This window comes from Daphnia pulicaria, chromosome 9 (genome assembly GCF_021234035.1).
Source record: "Daphnia pulicaria isolate SC F1-1A chromosome 9, SC_F0-13Bv2, whole genome shotgun sequence".
Lineage (NCBI taxonomy): Eukaryota > Metazoa > Arthropoda > Branchiopoda > Diplostraca > Daphniidae > Daphnia > Daphnia pulicaria.
Genome location: NC_060921.1, coordinates 724674 through 750645, shown reverse-complemented (window position 1 = coordinate 750645; position 25972 = coordinate 724674). Strand labels below are relative to the sequence as shown.

General features: G+C 40.4%; 4 protein-coding genes and 1 long non-coding RNA gene across 5 annotated transcripts in view; 2 read left to right on the top strand and 3 right to left on the bottom strand.

The window, feature by feature from the left end:
- The window catches only part of LOC124312826 (exportin-1-like), a 639300-nt gene that overhangs the window by 158725 nt on the left and 454603 nt on the right, over positions 1-25972 (top strand). The window lies entirely within an intron of this gene.
- The window catches only part of LOC124313732 (putative protein kinase C delta type homolog), a 33983-nt gene that overhangs the window by 7403 nt on the left and 608 nt on the right, over positions 1-25972 (bottom strand). The gene's annotated exons all lie outside the window — the stretch shown is intronic.
- On the bottom strand, positions 3834-5179 carry LOC124313458. Its single transcript, XM_046778401.1, has 4 exons — positions 4539-5179; positions 4273-4445; positions 4030-4195; positions 3834-3941 (listed from the first exon to the last, which is right to left on the bottom strand). The coding sequence occupies exons 1-4, from the start codon at positions 4546-4548 to the stop codon at positions 3853-3855; spliced, it is 438 nt and encodes a 145-aa protein (XP_046634357.1). The 5' UTR covers positions 4549-5179; the 3' UTR covers positions 3834-3852.
- Positions 16956-24463, bottom strand: LOC124313645. The gene is made up of 10 exons (XR_006910945.1): positions 24403-24463; positions 23403-23476; positions 22857-23034; positions 22657-22793; positions 22496-22564; positions 22357-22426; positions 18375-18545; positions 18103-18314; positions 17799-17997; positions 16956-17123 (listed from the first exon to the last, which is right to left on the bottom strand). It is a non-coding gene; the product is annotated as an uncharacterized LOC124313645 (long non-coding RNA).
- On the top strand, positions 22084-24460 carry LOC124313207. Its single transcript, XM_046778010.1, has 9 exons — positions 22084-22333; positions 22385-22555; positions 22628-22807; positions 22875-23050; positions 23112-23271; positions 23343-23503; positions 23571-23759; positions 23823-24265; positions 24328-24460. Exons 1-7 carry the CDS (start codon positions 22261-22263, stop codon positions 23676-23678), a joined length of 1029 nt encoding a protein of 342 aa, XP_046633966.1. The 5' UTR covers positions 22084-22260; the 3' UTR covers positions 23679-23759; positions 23823-24265; positions 24328-24460.

Here is a 25972-nt window from a genome sequence, read left to right as displayed (position 1 = left end):
GGTTGTATATTAGCAGACGACAGTTTGCTTAATGTGTCAGTCCCGAGGATTTGACGAATGAGATGCGGCGAACAGAAATAGAACTATGTATCCTGTCAAGCGAGTGCTTTTTTTCTTTTTCTTTTCTTTATTCGAACGGGAGCGTCAAGTTCGCCGAATCCCAGGCCCTGGGCAACAACAACAACAGCGCAACCACTCCCGCAATCTTTTTTCGAGTGCGTGATTTCTTTTGGGCCAAAATAATGGCAAACACATTCCTTGCCGGAGGGGAGAGAGAGAGAAAAAAAAGGAAACAGCCTACAAACACCGAAAGTGCATAACAAAAGGAGAAAAGACACCAGGAATTATTGAATTCCGGGAGCTGCGCAATCAGTCAATGCAAGAAGCGCGCAACGACAACTACAGTCGGAGAAGAAATGTTAAATCGAAGGGAATATAGGCCAACAGTCGGATGAAAGACGAGCGAAAAAGATAAATGTGCAAAACAAAAAGGCGGCATCCATGGCAAAGAACTATAGAGTCGCTGCTGGCAAATATATCCACGCATCTGTGTGTGTATATGTATACACACCATTTAAAATTGAAACACATACAACGAAACAAAGAGAAAAAAGAGAAAAACCTATCGGGAAAAGAAAACAGAGACGTTCTTCTTCGAACTTGTGACGTGCGCAGCTAAACGAGGTGCTCCGAGGAGCGGGCACAAATCAGCTCATATATAACTCGAGCCAATTAGTACCACAAACCGTAGCCCTGTGTAGACGTCGGAGATCCCGTCGGCATTAGAGAATTACACACACACACACGAGAGTGGGAAAGATCTCTCCGTTGTTTATTCCTTAAAATATTCACTCATCTTTCGAGTGAGCTGAGAACTTGCGCGGAAATTCAAGAGAAATAGAAAAAAAAGTTATTTTTGAAAGAACTAAATAGATCTAAAGACGTCAATGAATGCGTACCCATCTATACTGTTTAGTCTAGACTTATTGCAATAGTTTCCCATGCGAGCGGACCGAGCGTGATCGAGCTCAAAAGAGAACCAGCGCAATTGAAAACGTATGATCCCTGTTATTAGCGGAGCAAACATCTACCCCCCCCCACAGTCCACTGAGCATTCATCACCGGGAAAATAGTTCCGAGGAAGACTGGACAAACATCAGCGCAATGGCTATTTTCCCTGGCAAATAATACATATGTTGTACTAGTATTAACCCCACCCAGACGAGTAGTAATGAGCCCTCCATTACCCATCGACCCTCTTGGATGCTGTTTATTCTTTATGTCTGTTTCTTCTACTACGGCGTTCACATCAGACAAATAAGACAATGTCTACATGGAAAAGAGAAAATAGGGAAATAAGATTTCTGGTCGTGATTTGACACAATTAGACGGCGGGATCTGCTGCCAATGACCTAGCTATATAACATTCGTAATTTCGTATAGAAAAGTTGGGATCGGCCTCGGGATTGTTGTTACGATCTTGGATTACATGGGATTTGTATTTCTCTTCATCGCCGGGGGAAAAAAGAGGACAAGAAGAAGAAGAAATAAAAAAAAAAAAACGAATATCAAGATAACGGCGGTGTCACAATGGCACAATGTTTCGTCGTCACAGATATTATTCCTGTTTTTCTTTTTCCTGGCTTTTATATTTTCCATTTTCTTTGATGTCGTCATTGTTGTCTCGGGTCCCCCCTTCTTTGATATGCCCTGCAACATTGGATCCCCCCTCCGCAGAAAAACCCTACAACATCTTCTGTACGATTGTACAACATTGAGCGTATCGAAATACTCGGTCCAGATCGACATTTGAACAAGTCCCGATCAAAAGAGAGGGGAGTTGCTAGGATTTAAGAGAGAGATAGAGAGACGAGCATTATCTATTCGTTGTATAAAACACCATGTTATGCATTTATATACACACGGGCGACGACGCAGCAACCGCAACCGGGCGACGCGGCGTCGACTAACCAATGGGAATAACCAGCAGGAATAACGACATTCTTGTTGTTGTTATTGTTGTTGTTCCGCGGGGCTGAATGCGGCCAATGCACAACAGCAGTTGCCTTCCCGCTCTATCTGTTATTTCTCTCATGAATACATGATACGCATCCGGCGCGCGGTGGATGCACTTAAAAGCTGCAGCCTGTACACAGAGCGAGGCCGGCCGGCAGTAAAACAAAAACAAAAAGAAAGAAAGAAGAAGTCAACGTGAGGGAGAAAAAGAGGCTTCAAGATATTGATGAAGTAAAGCCATAAAAGACAAGAGACGATGACAGCCCCAGCAGAAGGAGAAAAGTTAAAAAGCGAGAGAGAAAAATAAAGTGTGTATGTTTTGCTGGGCGTCGAATAGCGTCGAGCTCTTGTTGGCAATCTTATTAGACACAGGGAAACAGCAGCAAGAGACGGAGCTGCTGTACACCAGTTTTTGATATATACACACAAGTCGAGAAGGAACAAAAGGAGGAAGAAGGAGGAAAAGAATAATTGTCAGTCGACTGGAAACGCAAAAACTCCAAGACGGAAATAAAAGAGCGGAGAGCCGACGCAAGCGCGTAGCAGCAGCAGCAGCAGCAGCAGCAGCAGCCAGCACATATGAAAAGATATGAGCGCTCTGCTGGTGGTGTGGTCCAAAAAAGACAAAAAAAAAAGAAAAAAAAAATTCTTGGCGATTGCCAAGAAATAAAATAAAACAAAAGAAAAGTATGAATCAACCATCTCATTACTTTTTGTCTCCTCATTTCGTGCTTTTCACATGCGACCGACGAGTGTATTTATGTCGTTAGTAGTACTCGCCTAAAATGTAGCCGGCGTCCAATTTCACCAACCTAATCCATTGTGGCATTCTTTCGTGGAGCAATCAATCGTGCGAGCGTCAAATCCGTCGATTCGCAAATTCCATTCATTATCTCAAATCTTTATCCTACAAGACAAAGCATTTCACAGTGAGCTGGTAACGTATACTTGACCAACGTGTTTGTCAACCTTTTTTTTTTTTTTTTTGGGGGGGGGGGGGGGGGCAAATCCTGCTTAAAGAATTGACGTAAGAACTTTTCACCATTAACTTTCTATCGTACATAATTCACGGTAATAAGTACGATTATTTTACATTGGTCAGTGATAGTGGAATTTTATAATCGTCCTATGAAATCTCACTCCATAAATCTCGCAAACCACTGTGCCAATCAAATCGTTTTTTTAAAATAGGAAATTGAAAGTATTATTTACCGTTAAGGACACAATTGTTGCAGTAGGAAAACGCATGGGCAGAAAGCATAAAACATGTTGGCAAAATACTTGTTAAGCGTTCAAATAGTTTGATACAAATTAAAGTACCATATCCATTTCATTTCATCAACATTCTTCAGTTTTGCAATTATGTAACACTTCCAAGCAGTACGAAATTTTGTTTTTGCAATGCGTTATTAGGTAATCTTTAAGTAATGAAACTGGGGTAAATGAATTAATAACCTACCGCTGCTGTGTTCCAGTGGTGGTGGTGTTCACCACTCTTGTTTTGCTTGTAGAAAAATTTGAAGAATTGGCTTAAACTGCGTGCGTTTATAGTTGTGAACCCTTCGCCCCTCAATTTGATACATGAGAAATCAGGTTTGACACATTCGGTAGCCTAAATAAAGCAAGTTGATTGTCACCGGTTGTCACGCAAGATGAGCGGCGTGACGCTTTGATCGGCTCAAACCGTGTCATCCCTTACAGTCTCTTCTCCACTTTTGTCATCTCTCATCTCCTGGTTTTTTTTGTTTTTTCTGAGAACTTTTCCCTTGACATGAACTAGATAGAAAAAATCGCTTTTCGAGAATCAGTTGATGATACGAATTTTTAGTTTCACATTCAACTTTTATTAGGATAAAACCAGTTTTTCATGAGTAATGTACACGAAATGACGTCTAAATAGCGGCCGTGTTTCCTCGCTACAGTCCTTGTTAATTGCCAAATCAAAATTGTCAACAATCAAATGAAAAGAAAAAAAAAAAAACGGCTGATCTTTTTAAAAATGTCGTGTCATACTCAAAATCGTCGAAATGATGGCGGACTTTTCAAACGTGTCTTCGAAATTGCGAAAGTGTTCCAGAATGGCGAAACTTCTTGAAAACAAACATATGAAAATGCCAGTGACCATGGTGTCTATATTATTCATATCTTCCGGCTTCAAAACTTTCATTAAGTTTTCTTCCTATTTCACAGAGATGATAGTGGTAGTATATCGAGAGTTTACATTTTCAAATGATTGTGCAGCTTCTTGACATTTACCAAGTGTAAACTGTATCCTTGCCGCCAGAGAAGGAGATCTTCCACCAGGTTAAACCTCAAGACGCTGTCAACCGGGAAATATTTGGAGTTGAATCCGCACTCGACGTGGGGATCCAATAGGCATCCGCCGGATAAGCTAGTCAACCTCCGTTGCAAAGCTGTCAGTGTATTAACTATAAACGACACATTTCAAAAGGAGTTTTTATAGGGGGGCACCAAATTGAATTTGAACGTCCAACGGCGGCAACAATTTCGGGGGGTGTTACCTTTTTTCATTATCTGGAAGATTTCTGTCTAATTCAATCCTAGTATTGTAGGCTATAGAACACGTAACTACAACTACTGGTAATCCACCTGCTGGCACAACACCTGAAAGCGACGATTTTTAAAATCCAGGTTCGTCCATGAGTGCTGATGGAGCGCAGTCAAGAGGTATAACTGTTACTCGATGAGGACTAGTTCACAATGGATCGCACGCGATTCCAATGGCCCGGTCTTTATAGATTGTGTGTGAAGACTTGAATGAACCCAACCTTTTCACAGGAGAAACAACACAAAATTGGACAGAAAATAATACCGAATAATACACCTCCTTATAGGTGATGAACGCCCTTTTTTATACTATCCTCGCTATCCTCCTCTAGACTTTTTTGGGGGGCTTGCCCAATATAGTCATAGCTTAATATCAGTCCTGGGAAAAACAAAGGCAACTATACAATTTTGTTCAAAATGTCAGATTACAATATCAAGTTCTGGAATCAACAACGCCAGTTCAGTCCATTTGGCCGACAGCAGTAGTCCATCGGAGTACCGTCTCCATTTTTCATGGAAAAAATGGCAATAGTTATACAACTGCCCTGCAGTGATAACTGTAAAAAAAAATTCAATTAATTTAAAAAAAAAACGACTTCTTGTGCCTATGCTTTATAAGTTTAAAATTTAAAAAAATTTCTTTTCGATCCGCCCAACATAACTCGACCTAAGTTATTTGATGACCCATGGGTACGGGTCATGCGTGACGACTCATGTTTTTTTATTTTATTATAGAACGATATAAACAGGTTCAAAATCTGTTGGGGAAAATAAAGAAAACAACTCCTTAGTTTAAACTTCTGAGAAAACCCCCGTCCCATTATACAGATCGAGTCAACAGCCCCAACAACTATAACAACCAGACGAGTTCACCACAAACAATGTTGAGTTTCACATTGGACGCCAAACCTTATTATTATGCACATTTTGTCTTCTTTCCTTTTATTTGATCTTTTATTTTTATCATTTTTTGTTTTGTTTCCCGAAATCACTATTCAAATCACACGTTTCGAACATGACGCAGTTCACTCTCTTCCACTGGCGATACCGTCTTTGATTGACGTTTTTCCAGCATTTATGTCACGTAATATCACGTTAATAAGTGACCGGAAAATAACTCGTCCCAACTACCCTCTACACTGACTTGCATGAATAATTTGAGTCGAAACTCGAAAGATGTACCTCCGAAAGAAACACTAATTTCGGATTGACTGAGGCGGAATAAAAATATGGGCAAACAAAACTCAGACAAAAAGGAAGGAGGGAAAAACAAATTTAAAAATTTTAGCGATTGAAAATATATAGTGAACGGACTGGAGGGAGGTCCTGGATTGAAGCTGTACAGCATTCAACTTTCCGTACAGAGGCAATCCCTTGCGTGAGAAAGGTTCCATGTCTTCGCCTGTTCTTATTGTTATCTGATCTTTTTAAAATAAAATAACAACGAAACTGAGAAAAGAAAAGGACCTGTCGAAACCATCGAAACGCACGCCATAGATTGATTAATTCCCATCTTGAAAATTTTTGGAAATTGTAAATCAGAGTGCTCTTCTGGTCAAGTTCTCCTTCTTCTCATCTTGTTCATCAAATAGCTCATCTGCCAAGCTCTGATCATATTTTGTACCAACCGAATTGCAGCACGTGCCCGCGAAATTGTGAGTCAGCTGCGGTCAGCTGCCGAGAAACACGCGAGGGGGGAAAAAAAAGCCCAAAAACAAATCAGATAATTGGCATCCAGATTTAGACATGGAAACGGACAACCACCTGCGGCTGTAAACAAACCGTACAATCCAGCATCACACGCCAGCGACCAATAATGCAGGGAACAGGAAAAGCCAACCGCATGGAACGAGCGGGTTGTTGGGACCGGTTACAAGTTCGGACTTAGTATATAAAATATAAGGGAAAAGGAGGAACAAGGTGGTAAAGTGGAAAATTCGATTTTCCGGTATCGAGTCCTCGACAAGATAAAAATATCTACTGGGCAAACACACAAAGAGATCGGGGAAACTGAAAACTGACCACTGCCGAAATCAAACGGTTCGGGTGGGACCTGTGAGGGGCATTTGTTTCTCAAATGCCAACCAGGTCAAATTAGTAAGTTTCGATCGAAATTTTTTTTTTGAAAATGTATCGACTTGAACTCCTCGTTTCTCTAATGAAGACCAGTTTTCTGGGAAAAAAACAGAAAAACAATTTTGGCTGCCAATAAACTGAAAAATGCATCTCCCATCAGATGTGGTACTGATATTTGTCTTACTGGGAAATAGCTGCCAGCCCCTACTAGGTAATAATTGAAATTTTGTCTACCTTGCGTGTAATGAATGTTGACATTCGCAGGTGTTGGGGTCGAAGCGACACAGTTGACTCGTCGAGTGGAATTTTGCAATCGACTGGAAATAGATTGCTGTCGTGCTGCTGGGCCGGGAGAGAGAGACAGGCTGGCGGCCGTCGTTTTATCTCGGCGATGGATAGCCAACGGTGCAGTCTTGATCTCGACTATATCACCTTCCACTAGGTAAATTGTATCAAGGGAAACAAGATAATAGTTAGATACCTAAAAAAGAGCTTTTCTTTTCAATTGTAGGAGCCAAACAAATATTAAAACCATAACCAAACCGTTTCCAGGATATGGGTTTCACTTTCGTTGCGTCTGTCGTCAGTCGCATCCGGTGGTCTTAAGTCCCAAAAGAAGCTTTGGGCGTCGAGGTACGAACGATGTCAGTCAGCCAGCAACCTTGATAAAATATTAAACAATTTTAATTCTATATCTTTGTTTGCTTTTTCTATTTGAACTTACTTTGTATGTTTTCCAGCTTCGAGCCAACATGACGATGGACATTATCACGGGCGGATTCAGGATCAGGAAAAATGAAATACACATTTTCCAGACTGATCAATTTGGTGTGCCGTGACACATTCAGCAAAGTTTGGATGGCTGGGACCGCAAACAATGATGGATTATGATGAGTTTTACTACAACCGAGAAAAAATAAAATATTAGTATTTCGTTGTAAAAAAATAACCGTTGTTTTATATTTGAAATGTTGTAATGACAGTATGAGTGGTTCAATATCGAAACTTACAAGTCATTGGCTATATTATTCGGAATCCGATGTTCAGGTTGGCTGTGATCGACTCATCCGGGATCCAGTCATCCATCCGTTTGGGTTATTCTAAAAAAAAAAAAAAAAACGACAAGAAAAGACTTTCAAAATAAATATCTTTGATGATGATGATAGTATTTCACTTTTGCTAGCAAAAATAACGGTAATCTAGATGGCTCTTGGACGACATTCGCCTTGTTGGGGCGGATAATATCAAAATGCAAATCCATATCAAAGATGAACTTGACCACCTCAAACTATCAAGTACAATACCTATGGTGCCTGAGTTCCTTATCTTATTTTACGACCGTGTCCTTATAAAATTCCTTTCACTATCCAAAGTTAAATCGGCAGTTTCCATTGCGTCATCAATCTTTAGTTTGTCCGTTGGCTGTGCGCACTAGTCCAACCTTCGTTGGAAGTATAAGGAATTCGAGCTAGTCAAACCTCTTTTTATCGCCTTTTATAAAAAGTAGTTATTACATCAAACGTGCTGTGATTATTTGTTTCATTTCAGTCTACTGCCAGCTGAGTGAAAAAAAGATTTCCTGTGGACTTCAAAAACAAACAAATGGTCGAAAAGATAAAACAAATGAAAAAGAAAAGAGAAGAGAAGCAGCACCCGCGGCGGACGGTGCCAAAACCAAACAGAGGCAGCGTGACTGTTGCGTCATTCACGACGACGCCCACAGGCAAGCAAAGGCAACAAGAAAGCGCGCGATGGATCCAACAGTTTGAAATTTGAATCGAAATTGTTGGCCCTTTTTCTCATGCGGAGTCGGTCTCTGTGCTGGTTACAAAATTTGAACTTGGTATAAGGAAAACGAATAAGATATGGTTGGTAAATTTGGTGGAGTCCCAGACGAGACACCAGCAGGAAAAAAACACTGGCGGTATCACTGCCTTCAGGCCAAACACATAAGGAGATTGGAAAATAATAGAAAAATTACAGCCAATGATTTACTCGACCCTAATCCTGTTGGTCCAAGAAATACTTTCTTTCGTATTGATTCCAAGATGAGATTGATTGATCGCAGAAACTGAAATGCTTCGCCCTGGTGGCGGATTCCATATGTTTTATTTGCTTGATTTTATTATTTTTTTTTTTTTTTATTTTTTTTTCTGTAAATTTATTTACGCTCTCCCCACACACTCACTCACGCTCACGGCTCATCACCTCACAGAATCACGATGCCCTTTATTACCGACGGCCGATACTTACATTAGATATATAGGGCAGAACAGGGGCAGTTTCGGATTCAACATAGGGCAGTTTCGGAATTACAGGCTACGGGAAATTAGATATGTAGGATTTTAAATTTGTGTTAATGTTGTGGAACCTATTCAATGCACACCTGGGTCTGAGCGCCGGCTGTCGGATATAAAGGCCGTGGGGATTCTGTGTGGCGAGGTCGGGTTGTGTGCGACGAGAGAGTGAAGAAATTTACATAAAACAAAATCAAACAACATTTGTGTAAATCCACCGCCAGGGCCAAGAAATGGAATCCGCCTACGGGGCAGAATTTTATTAGTTTACCACCTGCGAGTAACATCTACCAATGCCCGGCAGAGATCTTCACGATCAATTGCGCGGCCGACCGTCGATCGAGTTCCCGGAATCATCAACGGGCGCAGTCTATCATCAAGAACCCGAGATCCGGCCGGCTGTGCTGGATCAAACTTATTTCTGCAGGGACATTTCAATTGCCATATAAAATGTTAAGAAATTCAAGTAGTGACTCAGCTGTATGGTACAGTTTTGGCGATGGAACCAGAAGCTTGTCTGGATGTTTTTCGGCCATTAGAAGAAGAAGGCGTGATACCAGCGGATCTCCATTTCTTATTGGAACGTGATTCGTATTGCATGACTCGCCTTCACGGAGCAGCCTTCCACGGAAACACGAGGGCAGTCGAAGAAATGCTGGAAAGGATTCGCCAAAATTTGACTGATCCAATGCAAAAAGAAGTTGCCGATAAAATAATAAAGGAAATCATTGCACGAGATGAATATGGTTTCACGACATTTTATGTGGCTGCCGCCTGTGGCCACGAGGAAATCTTTTACAAAATGCTGACCTTCTTAAAACAAGTTCTTCCCGACGACATGGCACGGGATGATGATGACGAAAATGATGACGAAAATGATGATTTCCTTTCACGGATTTGTTGGCAGCAAGGTGTCGAGGTAAGAAGAAGATGGAGGTAACGGAACCACCGCCATTTACGCAAAAGGAATAGAACCCGAGACCTAGCTATTGGAGGGATTATACAGAACATTTTATTTTTCGTAATCTGATTCAATTTACTTGACATCATATAGAGCTAGCGATGGCTTTCCGTTTCCATTTCCATTTCGTGGATATGTCGATAGTATATGCGAGTGTTTCAAATATATGTCGGCGAAAATTAAGTGCTACGTTAAAGGTACGACACGCTGCCAGTGTCGAACGCACCTTTATTGTTAAACGCAAAATTGTATCTTTTTCAATTGACGATGAATACAACTAGTCGGGATTTAAAACTTCGCTTGCATTTACATGAAATACGTGACTAATTGTAAAATAAAATAAAATTGAGACGGATGCTAAATATAGCAGGGAAGGACCTTTCAGTAATTATTTATAACCAATAATAGACCAACGACGAACAATCAAGACTTTACCCTTTTGTTGCGCTAATTTTGTTCATTTATGTTCGAAAAATAGTCAACTGAAAGCCACTACTAGGTAGTACTCGAAATGTTTCCTACCTTGCGTGAAATAAATGTTGACATTTTCAGGTGGCGGAGTCAAAGTGACACTGTTGACTCGGCGAGTCAAACTGGGCAATCAACTGCAAATAGATGACCGTGCTGCTGGGCCGGGAGAGAGAGCCAGGCAGGGCGCAGTTTTATCTTGGCGATGGATAGCCGACGCCGCAGTAGTTTATCTCGACCATAATCACCTTCTACCAGGAAAAACGTCATCAAATTGCATTTGTGGGAATGATATAATAGTAATATTACTACATTTTGCTATTTTTGATCGTAGGAGCCGAATAGATGGTAAACATAACCAACCGTTTTCAGGATATCGGTTTCACTTTCCTCGTCACTTTCGTTGCGTCTGTCGTCAGTCGCATCCGGTGGACGGCAGTTCCAAAAAAAGCTTTGGGCGTCGAGGTACGAACGATGTCAGTCAGCCAGCAGCCTTGATAAAATATTAAACAATTTTAATTCTATATCTTTGTTTGCTTTTTCTATTTGAACTTACGTTGCATGTTTTCCAGCTTCGAGCCAACATGACGATGGGCATTCTCATGGACGGATTCAGGACCAGGAAAATAAATAAATAATAACATTTTCCGGAGCGGCGAGAGTAGAAACACCACTCGTTTTTTTGACGTCAAAGGTGCGATAGTTAGTTTAAAGTTAATCTAAAAAAATTTTAGGAAAACATTATTGAAGACTCACCCTTCGATTGGTGACCGTTCGATCAAGGATTGGAAACGTGATCACTGCCCAGTTTATGTTCCATTTTCAGTACCGTGGTAAAGAAAATGAATGGTCGGACCCTAGATGTCGTTCAGTTGCGTTCACTGGCGTGAAAAAGGTTGGAGGAGCGCGACTTGCCATCCACGCAAGGTTTCATCAAGAGACAGGGGAAAAATACCACCTGTTTAAAATACATTTGAAATTTGAATACTTAATCTTGAATTTTTGAGTTGAAATCGCCAATTACTACCTTGTCCAAAAAAAAAAATTCTTCCACTGGCACTCAGACCAGACTTTAATTACTTTCTCTCCAAACCGTTGCGTTTGAAATCCTTTAACACGAGTTGTGAAAAACTCTTTGGCGAAATGTCTCGGATCAAAGTATTGATCCAGGAATTAATTCCCACCTACAGCAAGATATAAATGAATAAAGAAAAGATTAGGACGGGCTACTTTTACAAATTTTAAAAATATTTACGCGCGTTGCATTAGCACTTTCTGTAAGTCAAAATAATTCCCCGCCGCTTTTTAGAATTTGAAAATCCCTCCATTTCTTACTATTCCCAGACGAGTTCAGCTGGATCAGGAAAATACCGTTCACATTTTCCAGAGTAGATCGACTTTTGGTTGAATGGCTGGAATCCCGAGACCTCACCGAATAGATGATTGCCGGGGTTCTTGTTGTCCGGTCGTTTGCACTCACGACATGACTGAATGGCCCTGGCAAATTTCGTGCGGAATGAACTTTTTGGAACGACTTAACAAAAGGTTTTGACCTTAAAAATGTGTCGGTGATTTGCTTGACAATTATTTACTCCCAGTTGTTGCACGGAGATTTGGCGGCTCGACATGTCCCCGGCCGACAACATTGTGAACATCGTCGCAAACAGCCGAGAATATGGATACACATGCACATTTTCGCCGTCTTGGTTATTTTTGCTGTTTGCCATACAATTGATTAGTTTTCCTGTTTTTTTTTTTTTTTTTTTAAATTATTGTCTAGTGTTTCTCCGTACTTTCATTCCGTCGATCCAAAATGTTTTGATTTCCTTCGACTTATTGAATAATTCATGTCAGCAGGTAGTCGGGAGTCGGGACAAGTTCTTTGTCGGTCACTTATTAAAATGGTATTACCAGGAAATGGTATCCAATTTTTCGGGAAAAGTCAATCAATCAAAGGCGGTACCCACTACCCAGTCGAAGAGGGGGGAACCGCGTCATGTTCGAAATATGTGATCTGAATAGGCCCTATAGTATTTTCGAAATGGTTCACAAAATATAAGCAGACGAAACTACCGTAAAATTTATAATGACAACATCAGCATAATAATAAGGCTGGCGTCTAGTCTGAGAGTCTCAACATTTTCCGTGGTGAAACCGTCTCGTTTCACCGCCGCAAGGAATTTCACTAAAGCGCTGTGTTGCACCTGTCACAAAAATGAGCTGTGACGAGAGAAAGAAAAATAATTTAAAGAATAAAACAAAAATAAATTATTCATTTTTCTGAGGCACGCGCCGCCTCGCTCGAGTCGTCTAGATAAGTGACCAACTATTGTTTCGTGTCGGAATAATTTATCGTCGCATGTGTCGGAATAATAACGTCAAATTAGTCGGTAGTAGAAAGATTTGAAATTCAAATTGTTTACATAGACCTCGTCGGACTTTCAAACTTTTGAAAACGTTACTTCAGTTACTTCAGCGGAAAGTTTGAAAAAGGAAGTTGATGACCTTATCCGGCGGACACCTTGTGGATCTCCACCTCAATTGCGGATTCAACTATAAATATTTCCCGATGGACAGCGTCTTGAGGTTCAACCTGGTTGAGGATCTCATTCTCTGGCGGCAAGGATATAGTTCACATTTGGTTAATAAAAGACTATGCATTATCATTTGAATAATATACGCCTCTCGATAATAATTTCTGTGAATAGGAAGAAAGCTTAATCAAAGTGTTGAAACCGGAGGATATGATTAATGTAGACACCATGATCACTGGCATCAAAGTCCGCCGTCGTTTCGACGATTTTGAGTATGATGGCAATTGTTAGCTGAGCCGTTTTTCCATTTGATTGATTGCCTTTTGATTTGGCAACCGACAGGAACTGTAGCGAGAAAACACGGCCCCTATTTGGACGTCAATTCGTGCACATTGCTCAAGAAAAACTGGTTCTACCCTAAACACAATTGCATGTGAACACTGTACATGTTATTAAAAAATAAAAAAATAAACGAGTTTTCTATCTTTTTCAATTAAACAGGAATGTCTTATGTAAAACTAATGGAGATGAGAAAAGTACAGATGAGTTTATGGAGGATGACACGGTTTGAACTGCTCAAAGCCTCACGGCGCTCTATCGTGCGGGACAACGCACTAGCAAAAGGCTACCGAAAAGTTGGCCGACCTGACATCACGTAAAGTTAAAGGAAACGATTTAAACATTCGAGAAAAAAAAAAAAAATGAAAAATCCAAATCATCGTCTAATTGAACGGATTCGACGAAATTGGCTCAACGAAAAAGAGCGAACAGCTGATTAAAGTTGTTGGGTGCTATTGGGCGCTGTCTACATGACTGCTCAGTCACGTAGAATGCAATAGAAAGTGTATAAAATAAAAATAAATCAATCAATAGTGTGGCCGAATCATTTTGGAATCCGTCAAGCAAATCTCATACAACAAGATCACCTCATCGCTTTATTGAAAGAAAAAAAGAAAAGATAGTGATTGTTTAGCTCATACGAATAGCAAATGTTTAGCGTGTGAATGAAATCGACGACGAAACGATGGGTTACGAGCATGTGTAGGATTTGTTGGCAACGGCCTTGAGAAATTTTACCGATAGCTATTTATTTAACATACACATCACGTTATTATTGGTCTAAAATAACGTATTGTTATAAACCTGTTATACGATTTGTTATGCAAAATTGTACGAGGAAGAATGCTGAAAGGTCGACACACAATTCTGTCAATTGAGTGTCTCGTTTGGAATCGAATTCCGAGTAACCGTTCACGAGGACGATTTAAACTGTAAACACTAATTCCAATCAGAAAAGAACAAGAGCTTGTTAAGAGTTTTAAGATGGTACAAGTGGATTAGGTAATACAAGCGCACTAGTTATTACACTACAAAAAACTGCTGATTTCATTGACCGTTCGACTGGAGAAGCGAACTAGTGACTCGTGTCGGAGCAAGCAACTACGCAAGCAAGCAAGCGTACTAAGCAGAGCAACTTTTGCATTGTTTGCCATTGATAGAAAAGATATCCCGCAATTAATTATACATTGAGAAGAACATCACGACAGTTACTCGCCGATCAGGTTACAAACGAAGAGGAACATTTGCGCGTAAGCATCTGCTTTTTGAGAACGATCTATAGGGTTCATATAAGTACAATCGATATATAATTATATAACATTCGACTTCCCCATTGCTGTCGAATGTGTGTGGCTACAGCTGTGTGTTTGCCAATGACTTTTGTAGAAAATCGTGGATTTACGTCGAAAATCTCACCGTTATCACCACCGTGTGCAGTCCTAATGTTGTTGTTGACTTGTTGCTACTCGCAATCGCTTGGCGATCTGGATTTTGGAAGACGTGCCCAAATACATTGGAACGGCAATGATAAGTCGGATAAGAAGTCAGTTTTGGTCAAAATCCTTTTTTTAGTCAGGAATAAAATCAAAACAAGATTCGAGAACTAATTGGAGTTACCTTCATTGATTGATTGAAGTTCTGCACGTCTAAAATCCGACGGGTGCAGAACTTTGGGAGGGTAGAAATTGAAAGAAACCCTTGGTACAGCATATTTACATTAACCTTATTCCTGCAACCATGACTTGCAACTGCCAAATGTTCAATCCATTTTCAACGAGTCTTCGGCGAGAAACAGTTACCCCTTTCATTGCGCTCCAACACTAATAAACGAACCCGGATTTTAAAATCATCGTTTCGAAAGTGGTGTGTCAGAAGGACAGGAGAAGAAAAAGTAGCTAGCCCTACGTGTTAGCCCTACAATACACGCACTTATTTCCAGAATAAGCTTCCGATAATGGAAAAAGGTAACCAAATTTTAGCCCTCCCATTGGCGGAACTTTCAAATCAACTTGGGAGCTCTAAAACATTTTCTGAGACGTGAATATTTAGTGAATTCAAGGAAAAATTCGAAAAGGAAGTTGACGAGTCTATCCGGCGGAGGCATTGTGGATCTCCACGACGATTGCGGATTCAACTACAAATATTTCCCGATCGACAGCGTCTTGAGGTTTAACCTGGTGGAGGATCTCGTTCTCTGGAGACAAGGATATAGTTCACACTTGGTTAATAAAAGACTAGGCATTATCATTTGAATAATAATACTCTCGATAATCTCTTGATAGGAAGAAAGCTTAACAAAAGTGTTGAAGCCGGAGGATATGATTCATATCGACACCATGATCACCAGCATTTTATTTTGCTTGTTTTCGAAAAGTTTCGCGATCCTGGAACACTTTCGCGATTTCGAAGAAACGTTTGAAAAGTCCGCCATCATTTCGACGATTTTGAGTAAATGATGGCAATTAGCTAAGCTAAGTTTTCCCATTAATTGATTAAATTATGATTTGGCAATTAACAGGAACTGTAGCAAGAAAACACGGCCCCTATTTGGACGTCAATTCGTGCACCTCACTCATGAAAAACTGGTTTTACCCTAAGAACAGTTGCATGTGAATTGTTCGTGTTATTGAGAAACGATTTTTCTATCTCGTTCAATTAAACAGGAATATTAAATATAACCAATGAAGGTGAGAAAAAAAACAAAAAAACAGAAAGGTTTACAGAGGATGACACGGTTCTAACTGATCCAAGCGTCACGGCGTTTTATCTTACGGGGCACGAACTTCTTAAGGTTATAATAAGGTAATATAGGCTACCAAAAAGCTGAAACGGTTTGAACTTCTTCTAGCGAGATAAACATTCCACAAAAACAAATAGAAAATTCGAATCGTCGTCGGGGAGAAAGTCAAAATGTTCTGAATAGTTTTGGAATCTGTCTGGCGAATCCTGTAGAACAAGATCATCTCATAGCTTTATTGAAAGAAGAAAATAAAAGACAAAGCGGTTTCAATATGTTTAGCGCATGCGATAGCCAAACCATCATAACGAAGGGTCACGAGCGTTTGCAAGGTTTGCTGGGCAATCTCCTCCAGAAATTCAACCGGTAGCTATTTATTTCGCACGACTATTTCGGTGAACTATGGGTGCAGAAAGTGATTGGGATCAGTGGTTCGATTTAAAAATAATATCTTGGCATGAAAAATACGAGAATGATCAGTTCGATCATCTTCCCTGTTCTGGGTGTTGAAATTGCCAAACGACGGCAATGAATTGACAACTATAATTAACAACAAGGTCAACACATAATTCACTCATTTGCGCGTCTCGTTTTGAATCGAATTCGGTGCATAACCGTTCACGAGGATTTAAACTGTTAAATACTAATTTCAAATCAGAAAAGAGATTGATAAGAGTTTTAAATGACGGATAAGTGGATTAGGTTATATAATGCGCTATTTATCACGCTACAGAACATAACCAGGAACGCTGCACCGCCTACGTTCAAAATTCAGTATCACGGTACACTAAAGGAAAAGGAGCAGTCGACACTAGATGTCGTTCAGTGCCTTGCGTGAAAAATTTTGGAGAAGCGGGAGCTTGTGATTCAAATGCCTCGCCTCATTCAACAGTAATAAACTTTTATTGACCACCAAAAATAAGGCCCCGAAATAGTGATAGTTTGCGCCCTACCTTTCATGTCGCAGAGCATTTCCAGGTTTCATTTGCAGAGAATTAAATCAGATGAGGTACTTTGGTGATGGTGGGGTCCAATTAGAGATGTCTGGTGGGAAACTGAATGAAGGTCATCTTCGTAAACACCTTCGATCCTCGACACCGGTGGATGCAACATCAAACGGGGTTGACCTGAATAACAAAAACAAAACCAAAAGTAACCAAAAGTTTTTGTAAAAATTTTAAAGAATCCACAACTAAGTTACTGAAAATGGGATGGTCATACAACTCATTTCTATTCAACTGACAGCATAAAGTTGTGAAAGTAATATGTAGCTACTCAAAACCTAAAAAAAAAAGCTCTTAATTAGCTTATCCCATTGTCCAATGCCTTTTCATTATTACTTTTAAACTTGCCAACCTTTTTATACAGCCCCATGTTTCGTAATCACTTCTTATCACAGACTTCTTGAATGGCGAGACACGATTAGACACTTTGTTTCATAGTTTTTTAAAATAGTGCAATTCCCGGCTTTCTCCGCAGCCGTTGACGTTGACATGGTCAAACAAGAAAAAAAAATTATTCTTGTGCTCTCGCCAAGTTTTTGCACTAGGCATCGGAACCTGACCAAAGACAAGAAAAAAAAAGAATCTTTGAGTGAGGAGACCGAACGGGATCACGTGAAACACTTTTAAAAAGAATTAAAAAATTTGTAAAAGTCGAGCGACCATCGCGGATTTTCCCTTACACTATCTAATCAAACGAATAGCTACTTGCACGGGGAAAGTGCCTCCTTTGAAACTGGAAACTGGTCCCTGAAACTGTTGCCAGCCACTACTATAGGTAAAAATTAAAATGTTTCCTACCTTGCGTGAAATAAATGTTGACATTGTGACAGGTGGTGGAGTCAAAGCGACACTGTTAACTCGTGGAGTGGAACTTGGCAATCGACTCGAAATAGATTGCCGTGCTGAGCCCGGCTGCCCGTCGTTTAATCTTCGCGATGGATATCCAACGGTGCAGTAGTTGAACTCGACCATAATCGCCTCCCACCAGGTAAATTCACTAAATTACATTTAGGGAAATGAGATAATAGTTAGATTCTTCCAGCCTTAAACAGTTCTTTTCTTTTCAATTGTAGGAGCCGAAAAGATATTGAATATAACCAACCGTTTTCAGGATATCGGTTTCACTTTCATTGCGTCCGTCGTCAGTCGCATCCGGTGGACGGCAGATCCAAAAGAAGCTTCGGGGGTTGAGGTACGAACGATGCCATCCAGTTGGCAAGCAACACCACCTTGCTTGTCTGCTGGTGCGTAGTCCCGACTCCGACCGGACTCTCTTAGTCCGGTCGTTTACACTCACGACTTGATTGCATGGTCCTAGAAAATTATGTGCGAAATTACCTTTGAAACGACTAAAGGAAAGGTTTTTTTTTTTACCTTAAAAATGCTTCGGTGATCTCCTTGAGAATTATTTTCACCCAGTTGTTGCAGGGAGATTTGTCGGCTCAACATGTCCTGCTGGCGGGCGACAACGTTGTGAGCATCGTCGTAAACAGCCGAGAATATGGATAGCATACTATTTTCGCAGCCTTGCTTATTTTGGCTGAACTTTTCAAAGTAACAAAAATTGATTAGTTTTCCTGTTTTGTTTTTGTTTTGTTTTTGCTTTGTTTCTTTCTGGTCTAATTTTGTTTGCCCATATTTTCATTCCGTCAATCCCAAAGGTTTCTTTCGACTTGAATTATTCATGTCAACTGGTAGTCGGGACAAGTTCTTTGTCGGTCACTTAATAGCATGATATTTCCATGAAATGCTCTATAGATTATGGAAAAAGTCAATAAATCAAAGACGCAGTAACCAGGCGAAGAGAGGGAACCGCGGCAGCATGTTCAAAATATGTGATCTGAATATAGTCATTTCAAAATTGTAAAAATATAAGCAAGCAACTACCGAAAAATGAAATGACGACATCAGCATAACAATAAGGTTGGCGTCTATTTAGAAAGCAATCTCAACATTTTTCGTGGTGAACCCGTCTCGTTTTACCGCCGCAAAGAATTTTATTATTTAGCTGTTACACCTGTCGCAAAAATGAGCTGTAAGGAAAAAAAAAATTAAATTAAAATAAAAAAAAAAAGTTGCTCATTTTTCAAAAAGAATTTCATTTTTTTGTGGCACGTGCCGCCTTGAGTCGACTGGAGAAGCGAACTAGTGGCTCGTGTAGGAACTATTTGTCACGTATTACCCAGACATTCCTGCATAATTTGACATTGATAGAAAAGTGGAGACTCATGCCCTGATCAGCTTACAAACGAAGAGGAAAATTTGCTCTTGTTCATTTTCTATTTAGAGAACGATCTACAGGGTTTAAAATTGGCAATCGATATAGCGTTCGACTGCCCATATATTGCTGTCGCTTTGCCCATGACTTCTGCCGAAAATCGTGGATTTACGTGGAAAAGCTCGCCGTTATAGCCACCAACGAAAATAAACAGTCCTTAATATTGCTGCTGTCGCTTCTTGCGGTGGCTTGGCAATCTGGTTTTTTTGTGTGGTCAAAACGACCTCTTAAAGGAGGAAAACATAAACAAGAATCAGAGTTCGATTTTAGGGACTGCACCCGTGGGTTTCGAGGGTTGCCAAAATTTGGAAGGATACTAATTAAACACCCGCATCGATACATTTTGACGTTAGCCTTATTTCTGCAACTATGACAGCACTTGCCAAATGTTGCAGTTCAACCCATTGTCAACGAGTCTTCGACTAGAAACAGTTGTGCTCCATCACTAATAGACGAACCCGGATTTTTTTTTCTTTTTTTTTTTTAATCATCGCTGTGAAAGTATTGCGTCAATAGGATAACAAGTTTGGCGACGTGTTACTGTAGGCCTCAATAATATTCATAATTCTATAACAAAAGATCCGGATGATGGAAAAAGGTAAAAACACCCTTATAGACAGTTTAAAAAATCAAATTGCATAAACCCCGTCGGACTTTCAAATCAATTTGGAGCTCTAAAACTTGTTGGAGATGCGTCATTTATAGTGAATTCACCGAAAACTTCGAAAAGGAAGTTGATGAACCTATGCGGCGGAAGCATTGTGGATCTCCACGACGATTGCGGATTCAACTACAAATATTTCCCGATTGACAGCGTCTTGAGGTTTAACCTGGTGGAGGATCTCGTTCTCTGGAGACAAGGATACAGTTCACACTTGGTAAATATCCAGAAGCTTCCCACCCATTTGAGAACAATACGACTCTCGATAATCTCTAAATATAGGAAGAGAGCTTAACGAAAGTGTTGAAGCCGGAGGATATGATTCATATCGACACCATGATCACCAGCATTTTATTTTGCTTGTTTTCCAAGAGTTTCGTGATTCTGGAACACTTTCGCAATTTCGAAGAAACGTTTGAAAAATCCGCCATCATTTCGACGATTTTAAGTACGATACCAATTAGCTAAGCTTTCTATTTGATTGCTGAAATTATAATTTGGCACTTAACAGGAACGGTAACGAGAAAACACGGCCCCTATTTGGACGTCATTTCGTGTACATCGCTCATGAAAAACTGGTTTTACCCTAAAAACAGTTACATGTGAAACTGTTCATATTGTAGAGAAACGATTATTCTATCTCTTTCAACTAAACAGGAATGTTAAATATAACTTATGGAGATTAAATTTAAAAAAAAAATTCGATTTTAATACATTAAATATAACACGGTCGACATCTTGCGTCGTCTTGCATGACAACGAACATGTAACATAGGCTACTGAAAAGTGGCCGTTCTGATTGCTCGTAAAGTCGAGGGAAACGGAACACCACTGAAACGATCCGTCTTGCAAAATAAACATTCGATAAAATCAATGGAATAAAACGTCAATCATCGTCATGTTGGATGGATTAAAAAAGCAACAGTTATTGTTATAAAAGCTATTAGTTTGACGAATTGGGACGCTGTCTATCCATGACATGTTCGGTCGCATGTATAAAACAAAAAAATGCAAGACAAATGATTCCAGTTTAATCATATTTTCGAAAAAAAAAAAATAATGTCTAGTTCTTTGTCTTAGTACCAAGAAATCCTTTGCCAACAACAAATGTTGATCTTGTCTGAAGACGAGCCGCGTAAATACTTGACTTGATTGAAACAAATGGATTTTGAGATGCAAATATGCAATGGAAGCAGGGGGGGGGACAAAGTAAAAAGGTTACGAATAATTTCGGAATCCGTCAAGCAAATCCTTAACATCATTTTCTCATCGCTTTAGTGGTTGCAACATTTTTACCAAACCATTAGTCATCAGCCACCGACGAAACGAAGGTTCTGGGTGTTAAATTCGCCCAACGATGGCAATGCTCTATGTGTATAACTAGTCAACATTAACGTTGTTCAAATAAACCTGTTTTGGTTACGCAGAATTGTACGAGGAAGCATGTTTTTCGAAACATGATTCGCCCTCGATTCAAGTCAATTGAGCGCCTCATTTGAATCGAATTCGGTGTAACCATTCACGAGGATTTAAACTGTTAAATACTAATTCAAATCAGAAAAAAACAAACAAGAGCTTGTTGAGAGTTTTAAAATGGTATGTCAATGAGTGGATTAGGTTACATACGCGCACTATTTATTACGCCACAAATCATAACTGCTGATTTCATTGATCATTATAGCAAAGCCTGGGGCAAAGGGACTTTTATTTTAACATTTAAAGGGGACGCAGTGCCTTCGTTTAAATTTCAGTATCGCGGTTAAGTATAAGAATAGTTGATCCCTTGCGTGAAAAAGGAGCGGAAGCTTGTTATTCAATATTTCGGCTCACTCAACAGTAATGAACTGTTTAATAGCAAAAATGTGATTCTTGTTCTCCCCCACCCCCGAAACAAAAATAATGATGCCCTAATACGTAATTAGTCATCATCATTAATTGACTATTAGCTTTCTAACACTGTGACTAATTTGAGGGGAGCGGGGCCGGGACCATTACTTATTTTAAGGAAGTGAGCTCGCAGCGGAAGTGATACTGGCACACTCTTTCTGCTGCGTTATTTCCAATTTTACCAACCCTGTGGTCGTTGACATTATCGAGGAAATGTAATCACGAACCGCGATCACTCGATACGGGCCCACAAAGGCTCTGTTCACCGAAAATAATGGAACCTGCAAGGCGGGGCATTTGTTTCTCACAAGTCAAACACATCAACTCAAAACTTTGATCCTAATTTTGGAACTGTATCGCATTCCACTGTTGTTTTCTCGAGTGTGAATGTTACGAAAAATAGAAAAACAACTTTGGCAGTCAGGCAACTGAAAATGAATCTCCTATCACTATCAGACGTGGTACTGATATCTGTCTTACTGGGAAACTGTTGCCAGCCACTACTAGGTAATAATAAAATGTTTTCCTACCTTGCGTAATAAATGCTGACATTCTCAGGTGGTGGAGTCAAAGTGACACTGTTGAATCGTCGAGTCAAACCTGGCAATAAACTGGAACTAAATTGTCGTGTTGATCCGGGAGAGAAGGCAGGGCTGCCCGTTGTTTTACCTCGGCGATGGATATCCAACGGTGCAGTAGTTGAACTCGACCATAATCGCCTCCCACCAGGTAAATCCACTAAATTGCGTTAATAGGAATGAGATAATAGTTTCTAAACAGTTCTTTTCTTTTCAATTGTAGGAGCCGAAAAGACTTTAACCATAACCAACCGTTTTCAGGATATCGGTTTCACTTTCATTGCGTCCGTCGTCAGTCGCATCCGGTGGACGGCAGTCCCCAAAAAAGCTTCGGGCATCTATCAGTGTCGAGATTCGAACGATGTCAGCCAGTCAACAAGCAACGCCACCTTGATCGTAGCCAGTAAACAATTAAAATGCTGCCGTTGTTTGCTTTTTCTATTTGAACTTACTTTGTATATGTTTTCCAGATTCGAGCCAACATGACGATGGGCGATTTCATGGACGGATTCAGGATCAGGAAAAGAAAATTCACATTTTCCAGAGCGGATCGACTTTCAATTTGACGTGCCTTACTAGTGTCGGTCAAGTTGAATGGCTGGGACCTCAATCAGTGGAGGATGATGAGTACTATTACCGAGAAAAGGTGAAATATTAGTATTTCGTTACCAAAACTATGTCTTATATTTGGAATGTTGTAATAACAGGAGATCCCTCTGAGATTTCGATGGTCTAAAAAAACAAAATTCAAGGGGTCTATTTCTATCCTGATTGTTCAGAACGCCAGTTATTTGGATACGGGCTATTACACCTGCTACAATAATAATAACTTTAATGTCATCGACCGTCAATTTGTTTACGTCGAAGGTAAGATAATTACTTGAATGTTAAAACAAGTTTAGTTGCAAATGAATTTTTTTTTTCTACACATGATACAGATCCCCAACATCTGATTCTTCCACCGGTCATGCAGCCGGTGGGTCAACATCGAAACTTACGAGTTATTGGCTATTATTCGGAATCCGATGTCCAGGTTGGCTGTGGTCCGACTCATCCATCCGTCCGGGTTATCCTAAAAAAATTAGACAACGAAATCAAAGTGAGTGTAAAATAAATACCGATGAATAAAATGTGAAAACAAAAACAAAACAATTAAAAATCGATAGGCAATTGCATCCTCAGAACAACCAGATGGTCTAAACAACGACTGGAGTTTCAATCCATTTGAAGGATTCAAAATCAACATGGTCTATTCTTGGGAAATGATGCATTGATGGGTCAATACCAGTGCGAGGCCACACGGTCTAATTCGAGCAAGAAGAGTGTCCCTACTAAATTCAAAATGGAAATTCATGGTACGCACCCAAATATCTGGCGATTTCCATTAAGAATTCTTATTACTCGTTTTCCACACACAGGATTGCAAGTACAGAGCAATTTCGATCCTTTCACTCCGATCGTCGAAGGAGATCAAATCACTTTGACGTGTCGCAGTAAAAACAAAGACGTGATGGACCTAGCCTGGCGATGGCTGCCCACTGTTCCACTGCCTTACCAAACTATCACATTCATGGAAATCAACACTACTCGTCTCCCAGCAGGCCTGAATTCCTAGTCTTTTACTTATTTAGTTATTTTGGTCTCAATTACAACGAAATATTTCAATTGACAGACGGGAAAGGTTATTTGTTGCCGTTCGAGAACGAAACCAGAGACCAGGATTACCCACCACCTTTGGGAACGTTCCAGGTGCACCGATTGAAATGGACCAACTGCCCAGTGGAAGCTAATGGCATATACCAGTGCTACGACGCTAATAATTTAAATATTCCCATCAGCAACATCACAGTCAATGTCGCTGGTATAATCGAATTTATGAGAATGTCAATGAGTGAATTTAATCAACAGTCTTTCTAATTCTAGGTTCAAAGGCTCCAGTAATAATCGATTCAGAAGATGAAGAAATTGACGTTTATCCAGGAAACGAATGTGTGTTACCTTCTCAATCTGATGAACAGAGAAAAAAACCGGCCGAAGAAATCCTGGACGACGGACGGTTTTTTTCGAAGAATCCCCCCCCCCCCCCCAGAGCGGATTTGCGGCTCCGATCGCCCGTGCGTTTTCCATCGTCACGCTCCTTTCAAACCCCCCTCCCAAAGCATCCCTTGCCCAACGTCAGGAGGCATCCGCCCATATAGAAATCTACTACAGCGGACCTCCATAGCAGGGAGGGAACGTTCTAATGCGACTGGGGAACAAAGACATTTTCTTGTGCGGGTGGAGATGAACCGAGTGACGTCTACACGTGTCGAGACCTTTAGCGCACTATTGGCAATTGCATTTCCATCATCCGGGTCCGTCTATTTATTTCTCCGTTCGTTTTCCCTCTATGGCGCTACATGTAGACTCGACAGGAATATTATACAGTAACACACTTTGAGCCTTTGTATCGGGTCCATTGGGACCGCCGGTCCTACTACACGCATCCAACCAAACTTTTTTACGGGTTATTCTTTTATTTATTAAAAAGAAAAAAGAATGAAAATGATTTCCTATATTATTGGGGGGGGGGGGGGGGGGGGGCCTTATTCTTCCATCTCTGCGATGCCATTAAGAGAGAGACGGAAATAGACATCGATGGCCCACGACTCACGAAGAGACTGGAACGTGCTGCGGAAACACTCAAGCAGGGGAGACGGTTGTTATTCCTCCAATCGAAAGAGAACGCGACAATCCCACCGGATAGAATAAGAAAAATAGTATCTTCTCCATTCCGCCGGAAGAAAAAGAAGAAGAAAAGAGAAAATTACAACCACGTCAAGTCGAGTCGCTTTCGGTCTAGACACTCGCCACTTATTTTCTTATAGTTAAGGTTTGCGCTTCAACCAAAAAATAACGTCAAAATAGATTCACTTGTAAAAAAAAAAAAAGAAAAAAAAAATTGGCCAACAACAACAACATTCCGGCCATTTCTCATGAATAATGTTTGGACAAGAATTCTTTCCCCCCCCCTGTTATTTTTTGGCCTGTCATTTTGTCACATAGGCCTGAATATATCAGATATACTTTTATAGTGGCCTGATATTCTTATAGAGGTTGGAAGAAGGGAGGATCGATAATTCAAATCATATTGGCGTCCGCTATAAAGAGAAACTTGTGGACCGTAAGAGGAGGCCGTACAACATCTCACCGCCAACGAGCGAAAAAGAGGGGGGAGGATGCCGGACATATAATCTGATAAGAGCATCAAGTGCTGCTGATGGAAAAATACAACTTTTTGATTATACAGAAGCTTTTAACGGTGCGTCGCTTTTTTTTATTGTTAGACGCGTAGTGGCCAGTCGAAATGTCAAGTCACACGAGGAGCCGGAACTCGACACACACACAAAGAGTGGGCGGAGCCACACGGAAAGGTGGTTCCGTTATACAAGGGTGGCGTCTAGCACAAACTACTTTAGCAAAAACTATTCTCAAGTCTTTGGACACCCAAGATCGACTGTTTAGACACATTTTTTGGTCCGTTCCATCTTGTTGCCGGGGTGATCACAAGATATTCTTTTTCTCTTCT

Bases quoted from the DNA above. Each gene is read 5' to 3' on its own strand.
- LOC124313458 (XM_046778401.1), bottom strand. The intron at 4,196-4,272 runs GTAAATGTCAAG...TCTGTGAAATAG, and splicing joins AAGGATACAGTTTACACTTG to GAAGAAAACTTAATGAAAGT. The intron at 3,942-4,029 runs GTATGACACGAC...GGCAATTAACAA, and splicing joins CATCATTTCGACGATTTTGA to GGACTGTAGCGAGGAAACAC.
- LOC124313207 (XM_046778010.1), top strand. From the start codon at position 22,261: ATGAATCTCCTATCACTATCAGACGTGGTACTGATATCTGTCTTACTG. The intron at 22,334-22,384 runs GTAATAATAAAA...TGACATTCTCAG, and splicing joins CTGTTGCCAGCCACTACTAG to GTGGTGGAGTCAAAGTGACA. The intron at 22,808-22,874 runs GTAAACAATTAA...TATGTTTTCCAG, and splicing joins CGCCACCTTGATCGTAGCCA to ATTCGAGCCAACATGACGAT.